Below are 14,640 nucleotides of genomic sequence, written 5' to 3'. Positions count from 1 at the left end.
TAAAGTGCAGACTGGGTGGGGCAGGGGGGGGAGAGGCGGCTTCAATGCCCCCCCGCCCTGTGTGAACCTTAGCTTATGCTTCGTCATTATTGTAGTACACTATCAAAGTGGCTCAGTAATTTTTTTATCATGGCTGATGCAAACATTTTTCATTATGGGATGTATCGTCAGGTTCTTACTGCGGATTCACACCGTGAGCAACTCGATCGATTTTTTTTTTAAAAAAGCGTTGAACTCTTTAACGTTGTGTTAATCGTCTGTTGATGAACAAATCTCTTTTTTTTCCAGAAACTCAACGTTATCGAGAATTCTGTAAGAAACGGAGCCTGTAAAACAGAAAATATTGATTTTACATTTGTTAGTGCTGAGATTAATGAAAAGATTTGTTAGTTTCTGTAGAGTTTTTGCCTGTAGTTGTATTTTATTTATTCATTTGGACCAAGCCAGGCGACGGTTTCCCTGTTTTTTATGCTAAGCTAAGCATAAGCAGTTATTTCTTATTCATGTTCGACGTCATTGACCCGGGAGTTAACGCTGATTGAAAATAAAAAGATGACTCACAGGTCAGAACATTAACAGCTGGTGTGATCCTCTACTTTCTATCTGGATTTAATTTACACCCTAAAAGAGAAATGTTAAAAATATGCATGTTGCCAAAATGTTAAGTAGATTAAATGATTAAATCAAACATCAAACACTTCATTGATTATTTTTTTTCCTACATTAAATAATCTTTTAATGAACTAATCAAGTGCAACTGTGCACAACCTGTGCTTTCTAGCTTAGAATCAATTAAAAATCAACCATAGATAAATAACAATCGATTTGTCTGTTTAAAACCTGCGTCGGTACATTCTGCAGATTCTGTGCGGACCAAGTTGCTCACAGTGCGAAAGAATAAAATTTACACAAGCACTAAAAGATGAATTTCTCATCGAGTTCATGATTCACTTCATGTTTCACCAGACGAGGCGACTGAATTTAACCTCTGAAGTCTGACAGTCTACTTTCTGTAATTAAAACATGTTCAGCAGCTAATGAAAGCAAAAAAACAAAAAAACAACAACCAAACAAACCATATAACGCCTGTCAACGCCCAAATTGTCTCCTTCAATTGCACACATGTAAAGTATTTTGACAAAAGGCATCAAATCAGGCATCAAACATCTTGGCACTGAGAAAAATGACCTGTGGAAAAACAAAAACAAAACCAAACCAAAAAGAGAAATTGAGAACTCGAGATATACACACATATTTATATATGTATATATCTCGTTCTTTTTTTTCAGAGTACATTCGTCATCCTTCCATCAGAGGAATTTTGTAACTAATACAGTATGGTGCTCACGAGGGTCAGGGAGTGGGAATAAGCAGCTTTAGAGAGGAAAAGAAAGTCAGTCGGGGTAAAAACTAAAACTACCAGAGCAGTGGAGGAGAAACGAAGAAGGAGTGAGGGTAAAGAAACCCATAAAATGATCCAGTAACAAAAAGGCATCATCCCCATCACACTGTCAGAAAGAAAAACAACTAACTCCACCCTCACTCTGTGCTTACACCTCTTCCTTCTCGCGTAGCCCGTCCTCAGTCGTCCGCCGATACACTCTTGGCACTTTTTGGACATGATACACGTTTGAACTAAGTGACTTGTGAAAACGCTCGTTTCTCGTGGTTTCCCTTCACTGCGACGCGCTCTCGGTCCGCAGAGCTCCGATCACGCTTTGGATGTTTTCTTCAGGAACCTGGAGAAAACAGGGAGGATCCGTCCTGGTCAGGATACCAGGGCTGTCAATCACTTCTATATTTATCAAGTCTTTATGTTAACTCGTAGAGCAACTTGTAGCTGTGTCTTCAGAGGTGCTGTATAAATGATGTTTATTATGGTTTTTGTTTTTATTGGAATGTCTTGTGGTTGCATGGACAAATTAGCGTCAAAATGATGGAGAATTGATTTTTAGAAGATCCACTAATCCTACAGAACATTTAAGGGGTTATTATCCTCTCTTACCAGGGCGTGGTCAAACTTGAAGGTGCTAATGTAGTACGCTGGAATGTCGGCTGTTGCCAGTGGTTCTGATATCTGAGCCACGATGCCGCACTCGTCTGCAGAAAGAAAAAAATCAAAAGACAAATTCATATTTTCTGGGCTGATTTAGTTTCACCTAAGCAACCTTTCTCGTAAAGAAAGGGAAAGTTTGCTCACCGAAGCCTAGAGGTTGTCCCCCGATACGAACCATTTTCCAAAGTTCACCAGAAGCACTGGTGAAGAGCACGTTGTTTGGAAACCTGGAAGAAAACAGAAGGAAATGAAACGGGTCAAAAAAGATTGTTTTTCTTTAATATAAGATGCAATAAATGTATAATTTTACACGAGGCTCAGTCGTTAGAGACGCGTGTGAGGAGAAGGAGGAGGAAGAAGAAGAGGAAGAGGAATCATGGCGAGTTTACCAGCTTTGTTGATGTTTTTTTTAAATATACACAATGTTTAGGGAAATGTAAACGATTTACAATGAAAGACAAATCGTTAAGCTGTCAAATATTGTTATTTAATGTCTCTTTCTGCTTCAGAGGCTGAGAACTGTAAGTTTATATAAACATTGACAGCTCTTCAGAAAACCCTCAGGTTTCAGGGGAGTTTTTAAACACTGCTGAGGTTTTAAAGTGTGTCTTTATTCTGTGTCCTCGTGGGTCAAAGCACCTCTTAGTTAACAAACCTCAGAAACAGAGACTGTGAGGACGACGTGCAGCACGAGAAGCTACAATTAACCGTTCCCACACACGAGGAGCAGCAGGTAAACTCTGTCCAACTCTCTGAATAATAACAATCAAATGGGTGACCTATTCCTTTAAGGCAACACATTAGATCTTACATAAACAACGCTGACCTACATGCTGCTCTATCAAAAATATTAACTTCATTTAATAAAAAGTTTGGTCCAATTACTGTTTCACCTCCAAATGCCTTTAAGTCACGGCTGACCCATTTTAAAGGGACCCCTCATTTGTGAATGGACGATCAGATGTGCTAATGGAGGAGCGGCCACATGGGGTCTGCAGCTGCTCCGGTTCCTTATAGCCGTTCTGCTTAATTAGACTGTACAGTGAAAAAGAGCGGGACACAGCGGAGAATAAATGAGTCAGACTGAAAACCCGCTGTGACGCCCGACTGCTCCATTATTGCTTAGCAACAAACTAATCGCTCCCTTAAACAACAATCATAAATTTGTTCCCCCGCATAAACATTATGTCCCAGTTCAGTCCCGGCTACGAGGAAACCACGTCTTGAGAGGACGAGCTTGGTTAATGACACGGCGGCGTTATGAAGGTGCTGTTGCGTCACAGGTGGGTTTTCCTGTTCTCAACCTTTGAGTCGTCTGTTCGTCCATGACCAGGGAGATGTAGCCCTCGATGAGGGAGAAGGAGAAGAAGCGGATGTGGCTGGAGTCTTCACTCGATGCTCCGGGCTCTTTGGGCCTGAGGAGGAAAGGACAGAGGTCAGTGGGACTAGAAATCACATGTTTGTCGGACCAGCCTCACTGAAAGGTTGTGTTGGTACGTTGCCTGCGTGAATCCTACCCTGAGTGTTCAAGAGCGGCGGAGAGACATACACTACTTAGGCAGAGAGAAGCCAGAAGTTAGCGAGCGAGTCACGGACAAGTCAGTGGTCAGTGCCTAACTTTGTTCGTGTGTAACTTTGACGAGGCGGCCATGGGAAAGGGGTGTGATGTAAGAGTAGCCTGCTCTCGCTAGCTGTTCCAGGATAACTGACCCTAGCCCTAAGATGGACATACATGCTGCGATTTTAGAAATGTAAAAGACAAAGGTCGCGGTTTATGAGCTCACACTGTACGGTCCAATCTAGAAATGCGTCACAATGTTAAAGAATCCACAGAATGATCCACAGGTTTTGTCCCAACTCTCCACAAAATTTCATGGAAATCGGTCGAGGAGTTTTTACATAATCCTGCAAACTATCAGACAAACGCAGACGAGAAACATAAAATAAAGTTAACTCTTAATGAACATGGTCCTGGTTTAATCTCACAGGTGCTGTGGTGCACAGACTGTGTGGGCACCTGCATGCTGAGTGTAAAAGGGCTGAGGTGGAACAGGGATCAATAAATCTGCTCTCAGTCGCATCAGTGGACTCGAAGCTCTGTGACGCATGACCACAGCAACACAAGGAACCAGGCTTCTCCAGGAAATCATGCTGTTGTTGTTTGGATGGTGCAGAGCACGACCGGAACACACACACACACACAACCACAAATCCACAGCCAGAGGCAGAAGCAGAAGCCGTGGCTCTTTGTTTATGTAACTCGTGCAACAAACATCGAAGTAAACAACACAAACATGTTGTTGAGGGCGTTTAAATAAGCAAAGGATTCGAATCTTACATAAGTTTTAATTCTACTGGATCTCACGTCATAAATGGTTCAATTATATCGTAAAGTGTGTTTGCAGTTATGCTTTTTTATTAAGAATAACACACAAAACCCAACATTTGCCCAAAAAATAAAGTTAGAAAAGAGGTGATGACGTCTGACACCTTTTTCCAATCAGAAGCTGCAGATTCATCAATAAATGTGTCCTGCTGCCTTCAGAGGAAAGCAGGGGTTTAAAGAACTGAGAGAACCGAGTGTCCATCCTGCTTTAACCACATCAAACATCAAACGTGAAACCTAGATTTCGATCAGGAAAGATTAAGGAGGTCAAGAGGATAATTTTTCATGGGAAAACTGATGTGAAGCCGATGAGTTTCCTTGAATTTGTATTTCAGGGAATAAAAGCTGAAAACAAACATGAATGGATTTCTTTCATTGTTGTTCCTCTGAGACTAATCTCCTCTCCAACAACTCACTCGTGCGTTCAAACTTAACAGATCCGTGAGTTCTCAATCGTTTTCATCTTCAGCTCAGAGATGAATACAACACAATTAAAAGTCCTTTTGTATGTTTAAAGTAAGACGAGCAGGTTCTTACCCTCCAGAGTAGAACATGACGTCCATGAGCAGGGTGGCTACAGAGGGCAGAGTGTCCGGGTCCAGGCTGGTCACACAGAACATGTTGCTGGGACTAGATAGAGGGTGAATGATGGGACGGGGCACTGAGGAACAAAAAAAACAAGATTAAAAACACGAAGCAGGGAAACAGCTACGTGAGAAATATGCAGATAAAGTCTACGTGGAAATAAGAAACATTCAGTCTGGTTACATTTTGGAAAGCTGCGATTAAAAAAGGTCAAGAATGAACTTTTAGAGCTAAACTTAAAAACCAACAAGTAGAAGAAGGTTTGAACTTTGTCTGGTTGTTCACTGGTCCAGGTTTAATACAGCAGCTGCAAAGCTTTGGACCAGTTTCCCTTTTATAATTAAATGTTCTCTTCCAAAAGACACATTTCATTTTCAGTACTTTATTTTATTCTTGTTCTTCTCTTTATCTCTTTGGTGAAAACTGTGGCCGTTTGAAATGTGCTTCACGATGAGTGAGAGTCTACAACAGTTATTTCCAAGGTCAAAAGATTAGTTTAGTAACAAAGTATTAATATTGGAGCTGCACAAGGCCTGGCAACCAGAATTAAACCGAGATAAGTTTGCTATTTGCTTTGGATTATGGTTTCAACTTGAAACCGTTTGGTTCACAGCTTCTGTGCCTTTTCACTCCCACTGTTGAATGAACACAAAACTCTATCATGCTGTATTTCTAAATTCAAAATGACATTCAGTTGTTTACACTATTGAGTTTTAAAATCTTCTGTTTAAGCATCTTTACTGTGACACAGTAAATCAATATTTAATCTGTTTGGATTGAGGTTCAGTTTGAGTTGTGTCCTCCTTTTTTCATAATTAGATTCGATACAAAAACACACAAATACACCTTCACACCGTACCGAGTTTAGGCTTTACAAATCCGTTGGTGACTCCCAGATTGTGCGCGGCAACAGTCTCGCCGTTGACCACCCGCAGCAACGTGAATTCGGAAGACAGCGTGTGCATGACCATCGGCAGGTCTCGCTCTCGAACCTGACGACGGAAAACACAAAATAAAAACACTTTTAAAAACGGCTAACCCTATAATGTGTTAACGCTTTACATCAAGGATAAAGATCTTGAGTGTTGTTTTCATCCCCCGTGTGTGTGTGTGTGTGTGTGTGTGTGTAGCTGCTCCGAGCGGCTTCCCTCAGTCCAGAAACTTAATGCTCCGTCTAAATGAGTGCATTCATCATTGGGGTCAGCTTTACCGCTTTATGTAACACAAAGGATCCTGGGAATAAAAAAAAAAACAACCCCACACATCTTAAGCTGCTCTGTCTCCTGCTCTGTCTCCTGCTCTGTCTCCTGCTCTGTCTCCGGTCTGTAACACAACCCTTCACAGTGGGACACCTGATGGGTGTGAACCCAGCAGGGCTTCGCCTCTTTAAAAAAAAAAAAATCTAATACCACCAATAATTAGGATTGTGGGTGGGAGCAGCCGGAGCAGCCGGCGCAGAGACGGGAGTATGATACCTGGAATTCCAGAAAGAGGCTGAGCTGCTGATCCCCTTTATGTAACAGATTATCAACGTCCACACAGGTTTTTTTTTTTTTTTCTTTCATTTTCATAAACATGCCAGAGCTGTTCAGCAGACCTTGTTTTTCCACTGAAGCAAGGCAATAAAAAAAAAGAATCCCTGTAGCAGAAAATGCTTCGGTGTGGGAGAGGATTTCTTCCTAAATCAAAAGGAAGTGGGGCTGAGGAAGCTGCATTCGATCCAAGGTTATTGCTTTTTTCGCGTCAGGCATTCGGACACAAACAGTTGTGTTGCCAGTTGTTGTGTAACAGATACGTAATGTGGCTTTTAAAGCTTTTCCTCTGAACCACATTGAAAACACTTAAACACACACACACACACACGATTAACCTGCAAACACAAAACCACTTCCCTTTCGTTTCATTCAATATTTTTACATTAGTAATTAAGTAAATCTCGATGTATGTAAAGTATAGAAACCTGTATATTACTGTTTGTTTACCCTCCTGCAGCTTCACATTAAAAGCATTCAACCGGTGAAAACCAGGGAGGCTTTTATTGTGAAGCAGCGATAAGAAAATCTCATTTTCAATTTCATCCATTACCCAGGTTTTCACTGAACATACAGATAAATACACTTGATGCCATCATAAAATCTTGTCCCAAATATTTTCCATTACAACTGAAATTAGATTTGTATTCCCTGGTTTTATTCTATTTAAGTGTCTTTTTTTAATCTTCTATTTCGTTTTACTATATAAATCAAATCTATGGTGCATTTAACTGTATTTTACCTTGAGTTTCTAACATATTTCATCTAAATTCCTTTCATGTCTTCTGCACAAACTGTATTTACAGATGGATGAGTGGTCCCTTTAAACCCAGAAGGTTAAGCCAAAGCATCTCAATGGCCCCCTGGTGGCTGGCTGCACTATAGGTCATATAGGCCCCAGCTCCTCCATGTTAGTGGACAGGATATGGGCCAAACTACAAAGTCAAAGTACACAAAAAATACAATCTGACGTTTTCCGTTGTTTTAGGTAGTTCTTATCAAACTGATGTATGTCAAAGTGGTCGTGTTTCAGATAAGTTCGGTTTGAATCAGTTATTTGAAGCTATAGAAACGGATCGACAGCTTTGACCGTCACAAACCATGTACATGTTCTGTGATCACGTTGAAGAGGTTTGCAAACATCATCCTGGATTATTATCATCCACACTCACCAAAATAAAGTCCGTCTGATACGTCGACAGCATGAAAACAGAGATGTTGTGGTCGGCCAGCGGTGCGATGACCGATTTGGCGATTTTGGTGACCCCGATGGGTTGCGAGTTGGAGGCGTTGCCGCCCCCTGACACCACATTGAGGGCCAACCACGTGGCATCGGCGACGCTGATGTGCTCCGACTGGGGCAGTTCTGGGAACAGACAGACAACAAAGCAAATACACTTTGAGAAGAGGTGATTTCTGCTGGTATTGGAATAACTGAAGTAGAAACACACAAAGTACACTTTAGTCACAGCGGCAGTGACACACACTTGTATTTATAATGAACCTAAGTGAGTTAAACTGAAGCCAAACTGTTGATTCTAGTTGTTTGAATATTAAATGTCTGCAAACTTAACTTTCAGAGGTTTAGTTGATTGAAAAAATAATCAGCAGAATAATAAAAAAATGAAAATAATTGTTAGCTGATCCAGATTAGAAAGCTAATTCAGTTTTTAAGAATATTCTTATAGCCTCGTACTAAGTGCACCTCAATTATCCCTGATAAATAATGTATGTCCATATTCGGTTTCTTTTCAAAGTTGAATAAATGTTTCATAGTTAAGTTTGAATAGAGAACGGGCACAGACCCACTCAGAGCCGGTCACCAGAAAATACCTGAGCCAGTTACGCAACAAACAGCCTGTAGTCTCCAGGGTAACCGAGGAGGGTCACCCTGGAAAAGGGTGTGTAATGACATGGATTCAGTCACTCAGCCGACCACAAAGCACCGCGAGCAGCCGCTCTGCCTCACGTCCATAATGACAAAGAGTGCTCAAACATTGGCAGAAGAAGATACGTGGAACCGGAGAGAATCAGAGATTGCACAATGTGATCTCTTCTTCCTGCCGTCCCCGATCTATGGTTGCCACAGTGACGCTAAAGACCTGCAGAGCGAGGGCCCACCTTTAAAGCCCTCCTCGTCCACGATGATGGTGTAGTCCTCCGGAGTCTCCGTCAAACTGAAGAACTTGCATCTGGAAGGGAGGGAGAGAAAGAGAGAGGGGTCAAATATGTGAATTCATGATTTTTAAAAAATATATATATATTTGCAAGTTACGTCACAGGTTAGTCCATAAATTGTACATAAAGATGGACGACATATGTGTTTGATATGGACGCTGCCATCTTGTGCTGATGACGTCATTTGGAACCAGAGTCAGTGCAGTAGTGATTCAGGTGTGGGGCTGTGATATCGAGGGTTTATATCGAGCACCAGAATCCCTCTGCTAAATCACAACAGACCCATTCAATTCAATCAGGCTGCACCAAATTACACACACTTATATTTATCACTCCCCTTTTTTCATCAGGTTCCATTAATTATTTATAGGAAAATGGTAAAAAAATATAAAATAAATCCCTGACACAAACTGCATCCCTACACCAAGTTCCATGGAAATCCTTGTTTTTGTGTAAACTTGCTTATAAACAAACAAACAAACCAAAAACTAGATACTATATTGAGTTTTTTGTTCATTTTTCATACAATGGGAGGAAGTTGAGATACGTATAATAATACAAGTATAATTTCATATCAGTACCAAAACACAGGTTTCAGTTTTCCGATGGTAGTGAACATTTTCAAATGACATCCACTGTTTCCTTTTCAAATGACAGAATCCATTTTGTTTCAGACCCTTTTCTAAAATACTGTGTCACAATTATCCTTGTGTGTGTGTTTGTGTGTCTGACGCTGTTTGACAAGATTAAATTTACCAAAACAAAAATGCTCTGTGGCCGTTTGGGATATTGTTTTTTCTTTCAGCTTGACATCATGTCCAGCAGACTTTCTGAGGCACAGTGTGCAGAGCAGCGCGCTGGAAAAACACCGCGCACAACACTCCTGTGATAATCACATTCTTTGCAGGCCGGGCCATTGAATGCTCGCACTTCATATTTGGCTGAAAGGTGTGAAGAGCGATGGGGTAATAACAGAAAGACTCCGAGCAGAGCTCTCTGTGGGAACAGCAGCATTTTCTCTTGGAATTAAATGAGCTGTCAAGTGTCACTTTGACTCTGTGTGTTTTTGTAAAGCGAGGACATTGGGATGACGAGAGCTGGATCTTTTTGTCTTGTGCCCGGGCTGATAATACTCCTCTAATCACGATCATGTCATTATGAGCAATACACGATGACTTACTTTGACAACGTCCACCCAGAGGAACAATGAAACAGCAAATCACTGCAGAGATTCGGCATACGAGTCTTTGTTAGGGGGAGATCACGGAGCATTTACAGGGAGTATTTAGAAAAGTTCATTAAATTAACTACAATTAGGTTTATCGTCAGCAGAAAAATTAAAAAGTCATTAAAAACTTCTACAGAAAACTAATTAAGGCTGAAAGTTGTTGATGCGAGTTAACAAGCCGAAGTTTTCTCATGAGGAAAATATCTTCAGATCTTAATACTATTATAATAAATATAATGTAGAATTAAGAGAGTGACAGCTTTATACATCCAGGGCATCGAGTATCAGAAACATGGAGAGTTGGAATAACATATTATTATTGGTGTTGTTTGTATAATAATTGTTATTAATAGTAGTATTAGCATATATTATTATCTTTTATGTACTTATCTCCCCATTCAAATCTTATATAAATACAAATGAGCAAGAAGACAGCAACTTAAATGAGGCAACAATTCACTATCAGAGTCTTTAGTGTTTCTCCTGCTGAAACGCAATTTCCCCAACATTTTTCTGACATTTTGTCAGGAAAATTGATTTAGACATTTGTGTTATGGGAAAATTTCCGGTACGTTTAATGTCCAGACTTCGGTACATGTCTGAAACCAGCTTGAGAGAAAACGTGACATCTTTGCTCAATCCTAAATTCCCACGACGAGCTGAAATTTATCTAACGTCCACGTGTTCCACTAAAAAAAACAACATCACTGAATCCTGGCCTTAACACAACTCAAGTGAAATTGAATTGGTTGAAAGAAAGTGTTTTTGACCAATAGAACGATAATCGTTGTAGCTCGACCATTCTCCAGTCCGGCTATTCGAGACTAAACTGAAGGGAACTGGACTTGGTTGTAGAGACCAAGAGGATTTACCCTATGTTGGGTCATAATCAAAACCATAAGGGTCACCAGTCTGTTGTTACACCAGTTGTTGGAGTCGTTGGCATCACCTGAGGACGACAATCACTCAAACACAACACGGGTGGGTCGACTTCTCGCGTCAAATCTCAGCACCTGAAGGCCGAGAGGCTCTCAAACAGCTCGGTGGAGGAAACAGCCGGTGTGTTTGTGAGGTGAACTCACTTTCTCAGGCTGATATTAATAATTAGACCGAAGAGAACAAGTGCAAACGTCTGTTTTTCATTTCTCCGCCTGGACTATTTCAACGAGAGTTTCCTGAGGCGGAGAACGGCAGTGAATGAACTTTATTGTGCAGGATTCAAGTTTGTCAGATGTGGTTGAAATAGAGACGGACACACAAACACACACACACACACAATCATTGGCATAATACATTCCCTAGCCCATAACCTTTCAAACTAAATGTCTAACCCTAACCCTGACCTAAAACTAAGTCTTAACCCTCAAACAGACCTTGGTAAAAGTGAGGACCGGTCAAAATGTCCTCACTTGTAGGGTCTGTGGTTAAAATGGTCCTCACAAAGGAATAAGTACAGGAGCCAACATACACACACTGTCACGTACACACACACACACACACACATTCATGCACACTCTCACACACATTCATGCACACTCTCTCTCATGCACACTCTCACGCGCACACACACACACACACACACACACAGCTACAAAATGACCCACACAAACAAGGATGGGCCTGGAGACCGGTGACACACTCCGAAAACCAGACCGCGTTGGGGAAACTGCAGATTTAAGCCTGAACCCCGGCGCAGGACCGCGGCCGCAGCCCGGACGAGCCCCGCAAACCCCCCCACCGCAGACGCACGGGTCCCCGCGACCCTCCGGCATCAGTTTACATGCGACGTGAAGCCCAGCAGAGCCCCAGGGGAGGGGAGAGGAGGAGGGTGGGGGACATGGAGAGCAAGGAAGGGGGGGACAGCGGAGGGATCCGACATGTCAGCCCCTGGGTGGGGGGGTGTGGGGGGGGGAAGTTACGTACCGTGTCCTGGAGGCGAGGAAGGCGAGTTTGATTAAAGCGTGCGTGCAGACCTGGATCCCCTCCTTCTCTATGCTCGCCACTTTCAGGCTGTGCTCTAAAATGTGCAGCTCCATCTTTTCCGTCTTCTCATTGGAAGGAGCGACTAGGACGAGAGAGCTCGGTGCTTGGACATGAGATGCATCAATAAATAAATAAATACACGCACGCACACACTCACACACGCACGCACACGCGGGCTGCAAGGCGTTTTGAAAGAGAGAGAGAAAGAAAGAGGGAGGAAGAAAGAAAGCAAAGAGGTGAAGGGGGAGAAAAAACGGAGCCGCTGTCAAAGCTGCGACGGAAACAAGCCAACTTCCGGGCAGGGGGTTTTCAGAATAAAGCTACGGGGGCCGAGGGAGATCAAAGCACTGCGAGTTGGGAACAACACATGCAAAAAACCACTTTCATATCAAGAAAACAGACGCAAATAGGAGAAACACATGCACATAGAAAAAATACACATGCATAACATGCAAATAGAAAAAAACAGGTGCAAATCAGCAAAACGAAAATAGATAAACAAGTGCAAACTAAGAAAACACATGTGAATAGAAAAAATACACTTTCAAATCAAGGAAACAGACGCAAATAGGAGAAACACATGCAAGTAGAAAAAATGCAGCTGCAAATTAAGTAAACGTCTAATTTCTAAAACACATGCAAATAGAAAAAAACACGTACAAATCAGCAAAACATGCAAATAGAAAAAAACACGTACAAACTAAGAAAACACATGCAAATAGAAAAACCACATACAAATTAAGAAAACTTCTAATTATTAAGACACGTGCAAATAAAATAAACACGTTCAAATCAAGAAAACCTACGCAAATAGCAAAAAAAACACGTACAAATTAAGAATACAACTTCATCGCTTTGACAACACGTGAGCTGCAAAAAGTCTCAACAAAAACAAGCATCTAGAGATCAGGCAATAAAGAATAGTGATGGATTTATTCTAACAACGGTTTTTGTGTGAAACAATAAATATATAAAATGATATAAAGTTACAAAGTGAAACCACATTCATGTCTTTGGGTAGATTTAATGGCAAAAGTTGTTTTTATTATGGTTATGCACAGTTTCCTTATAATTTCCTAGCAAGTATAACTAAGTTAAGTTTTGGGGAAAACATAATGAAGTTGAAGATTTCATATTAGGATTTAAAACCTCAGTAGTTGCATCATTATTATTTATTTTAAAAGGAATCCTCCCTGTGCCTTTATTTTGAAGAGAAGCCCTGAGAGTGGAAGTGAGTCTGCGAGCAGCTGCCTGCAGCTTGTGGGATCTGCTCAGTGTTGGTCCCCATGTTTGCTCTCCTGCTGGAAGAGTTAGCAGCTGGTCCCAGTGAAACAAACAACTTGCCATTCAACCGAAGGGGGCGGGTCTGCAGTAGAGCCTGGCATCATGGGAAATGTGGTTTTTCCTGGGGATTGGTCCATAAAGTGCATTGTGCTCCACACTGGATGTGAGGTTGAAGGTTATTCGGCTGCACTCTGGTTTATTTACATCCACTCAGATGATCTGGGACGGATTTTATTTCTGTGGCTGAAAATGACAGCTGTTATTTTTATACATGAACTGTTCCATTGAAACGTCCCAGTTTATCATGCTGGAAAAAACAATATGCACTGACAAGCAGCCACTGTTTTAAAACAAATTCAACTCCATCCACGTTAGCGTTAAAGCTCTGTATCAGAAGTCATCTTCGTCCATTCTAACTCACCTGAAATTACCTATGTGGTCACGCTTTGTTAACAGGAAGCCGACTGTCCACCTTTCAGTTGCTTAGTTACAGAAGAAGTCGGAGCAGGGATTTCACTTCTTGGACGGTGGTAAAAGGGGAACCAGCATATTTTAAATGATGTTACAGTAAAATGCTCAGTAATTGGCATCCTGTTGTATTTCCAGTGCATGTGTGAAATGTCACCTCCAGCTGTGAGGCCGCGGCGGAAATGTGTGTTCAAAGTTTTGCAGGGTGTGATTAAGTCGGACTAAAAAAAAAATCTCAATTTCCACCTACATCCAAGAACACGTTTTCATTATTAAATGTTGCAGAGGAGGATCTCTTCACCTTTGTTCCTCTCATCCGCCGATCTGTCCTGAAACTTCCTGTTCGCTGTGTAATCAATTTGTTTTTGCTATTTTGATCAATTGCATATTTTAAAGACATTTTAACAACATCTAAAATAACGTTTCTCGAGAATAATTTGCATTGTCTTCTTGAGAAGCCTTATCAAAATAAAGTTCCAAAACAATCTTTATTTCAGTTTTTACCATCCACGTCGTGCATGTTCTGAAATAAAGATCCATACACTGGAGATAAAGATGGACGACATGGCGACTCCCAAAAGTGAAGCCAAAGCGTCCTGATCGCCCTCTAGTGGCTGGCTGCAATATAGATCATAAACCCCACCTCTTCCATGTTAGCAGATGGGACATGGACCAGAGTAAAAGGTCTAAATACCGTGGCTCCATCCCTGTATCGCTATTGCACACACTTTGTCTCCAGTGTATGGGAGTACAGTGGGAAGAAGTGGAGACACATTATCTATGGTTCAATTAAACCCTCCAGTAATTTGTGTGCATTGTACTTGATGGAAATGTGAGACGACAGAGTACATACACTGATCTCAGGAGGCTGAGGGGCCCTATCAGTATATTTTTACCCTGGTGCCCCCTAATAGGTTCATTCAGCCATGAATGACTCATA

The 14,640-nt window shown here is 41.5% G+C and overlaps 1 protein-coding gene across 1 annotated transcript; it reads right to left on the bottom strand.

Moving 5' to 3' along the window:
• Positions 1 to 810: 810 nt before the first annotated feature.
• Positions 811 to 12,231, bottom strand: castor2 (cytosolic arginine sensor for mTORC1 subunit 2). Its single transcript, XM_034605648.1, has 9 exons — positions 11,889 to 12,231; positions 8,681 to 8,751; positions 7,732 to 7,925; positions 5,887 to 6,019; positions 4,980 to 5,103; positions 3,361 to 3,471; positions 2,201 to 2,283; positions 2,006 to 2,100; positions 811 to 1,739 (listed from the first exon to the last, which is right to left on the bottom strand). Exons 1-9 carry the CDS (start codon positions 11,999 to 12,001, stop codon positions 1,677 to 1,679), a joined length of 987 nt encoding a protein of 328 aa, XP_034461539.1. The 5' UTR covers positions 12,002 to 12,231; the 3' UTR covers positions 811 to 1,676.
• Positions 12,232 to 14,640: the final 2,409 nt, after the last annotated feature.

The sequence above is a fragment of the Hippoglossus hippoglossus genome, chromosome 14 (genome assembly GCF_009819705.1).
Source record: "Hippoglossus hippoglossus isolate fHipHip1 chromosome 14, fHipHip1.pri, whole genome shotgun sequence".
NCBI lineage: Eukaryota > Metazoa > Chordata > Actinopteri > Pleuronectiformes > Pleuronectidae > Hippoglossus > Hippoglossus hippoglossus.
This window is presented reverse-complemented; position numbering and strand designations above follow the sequence as displayed.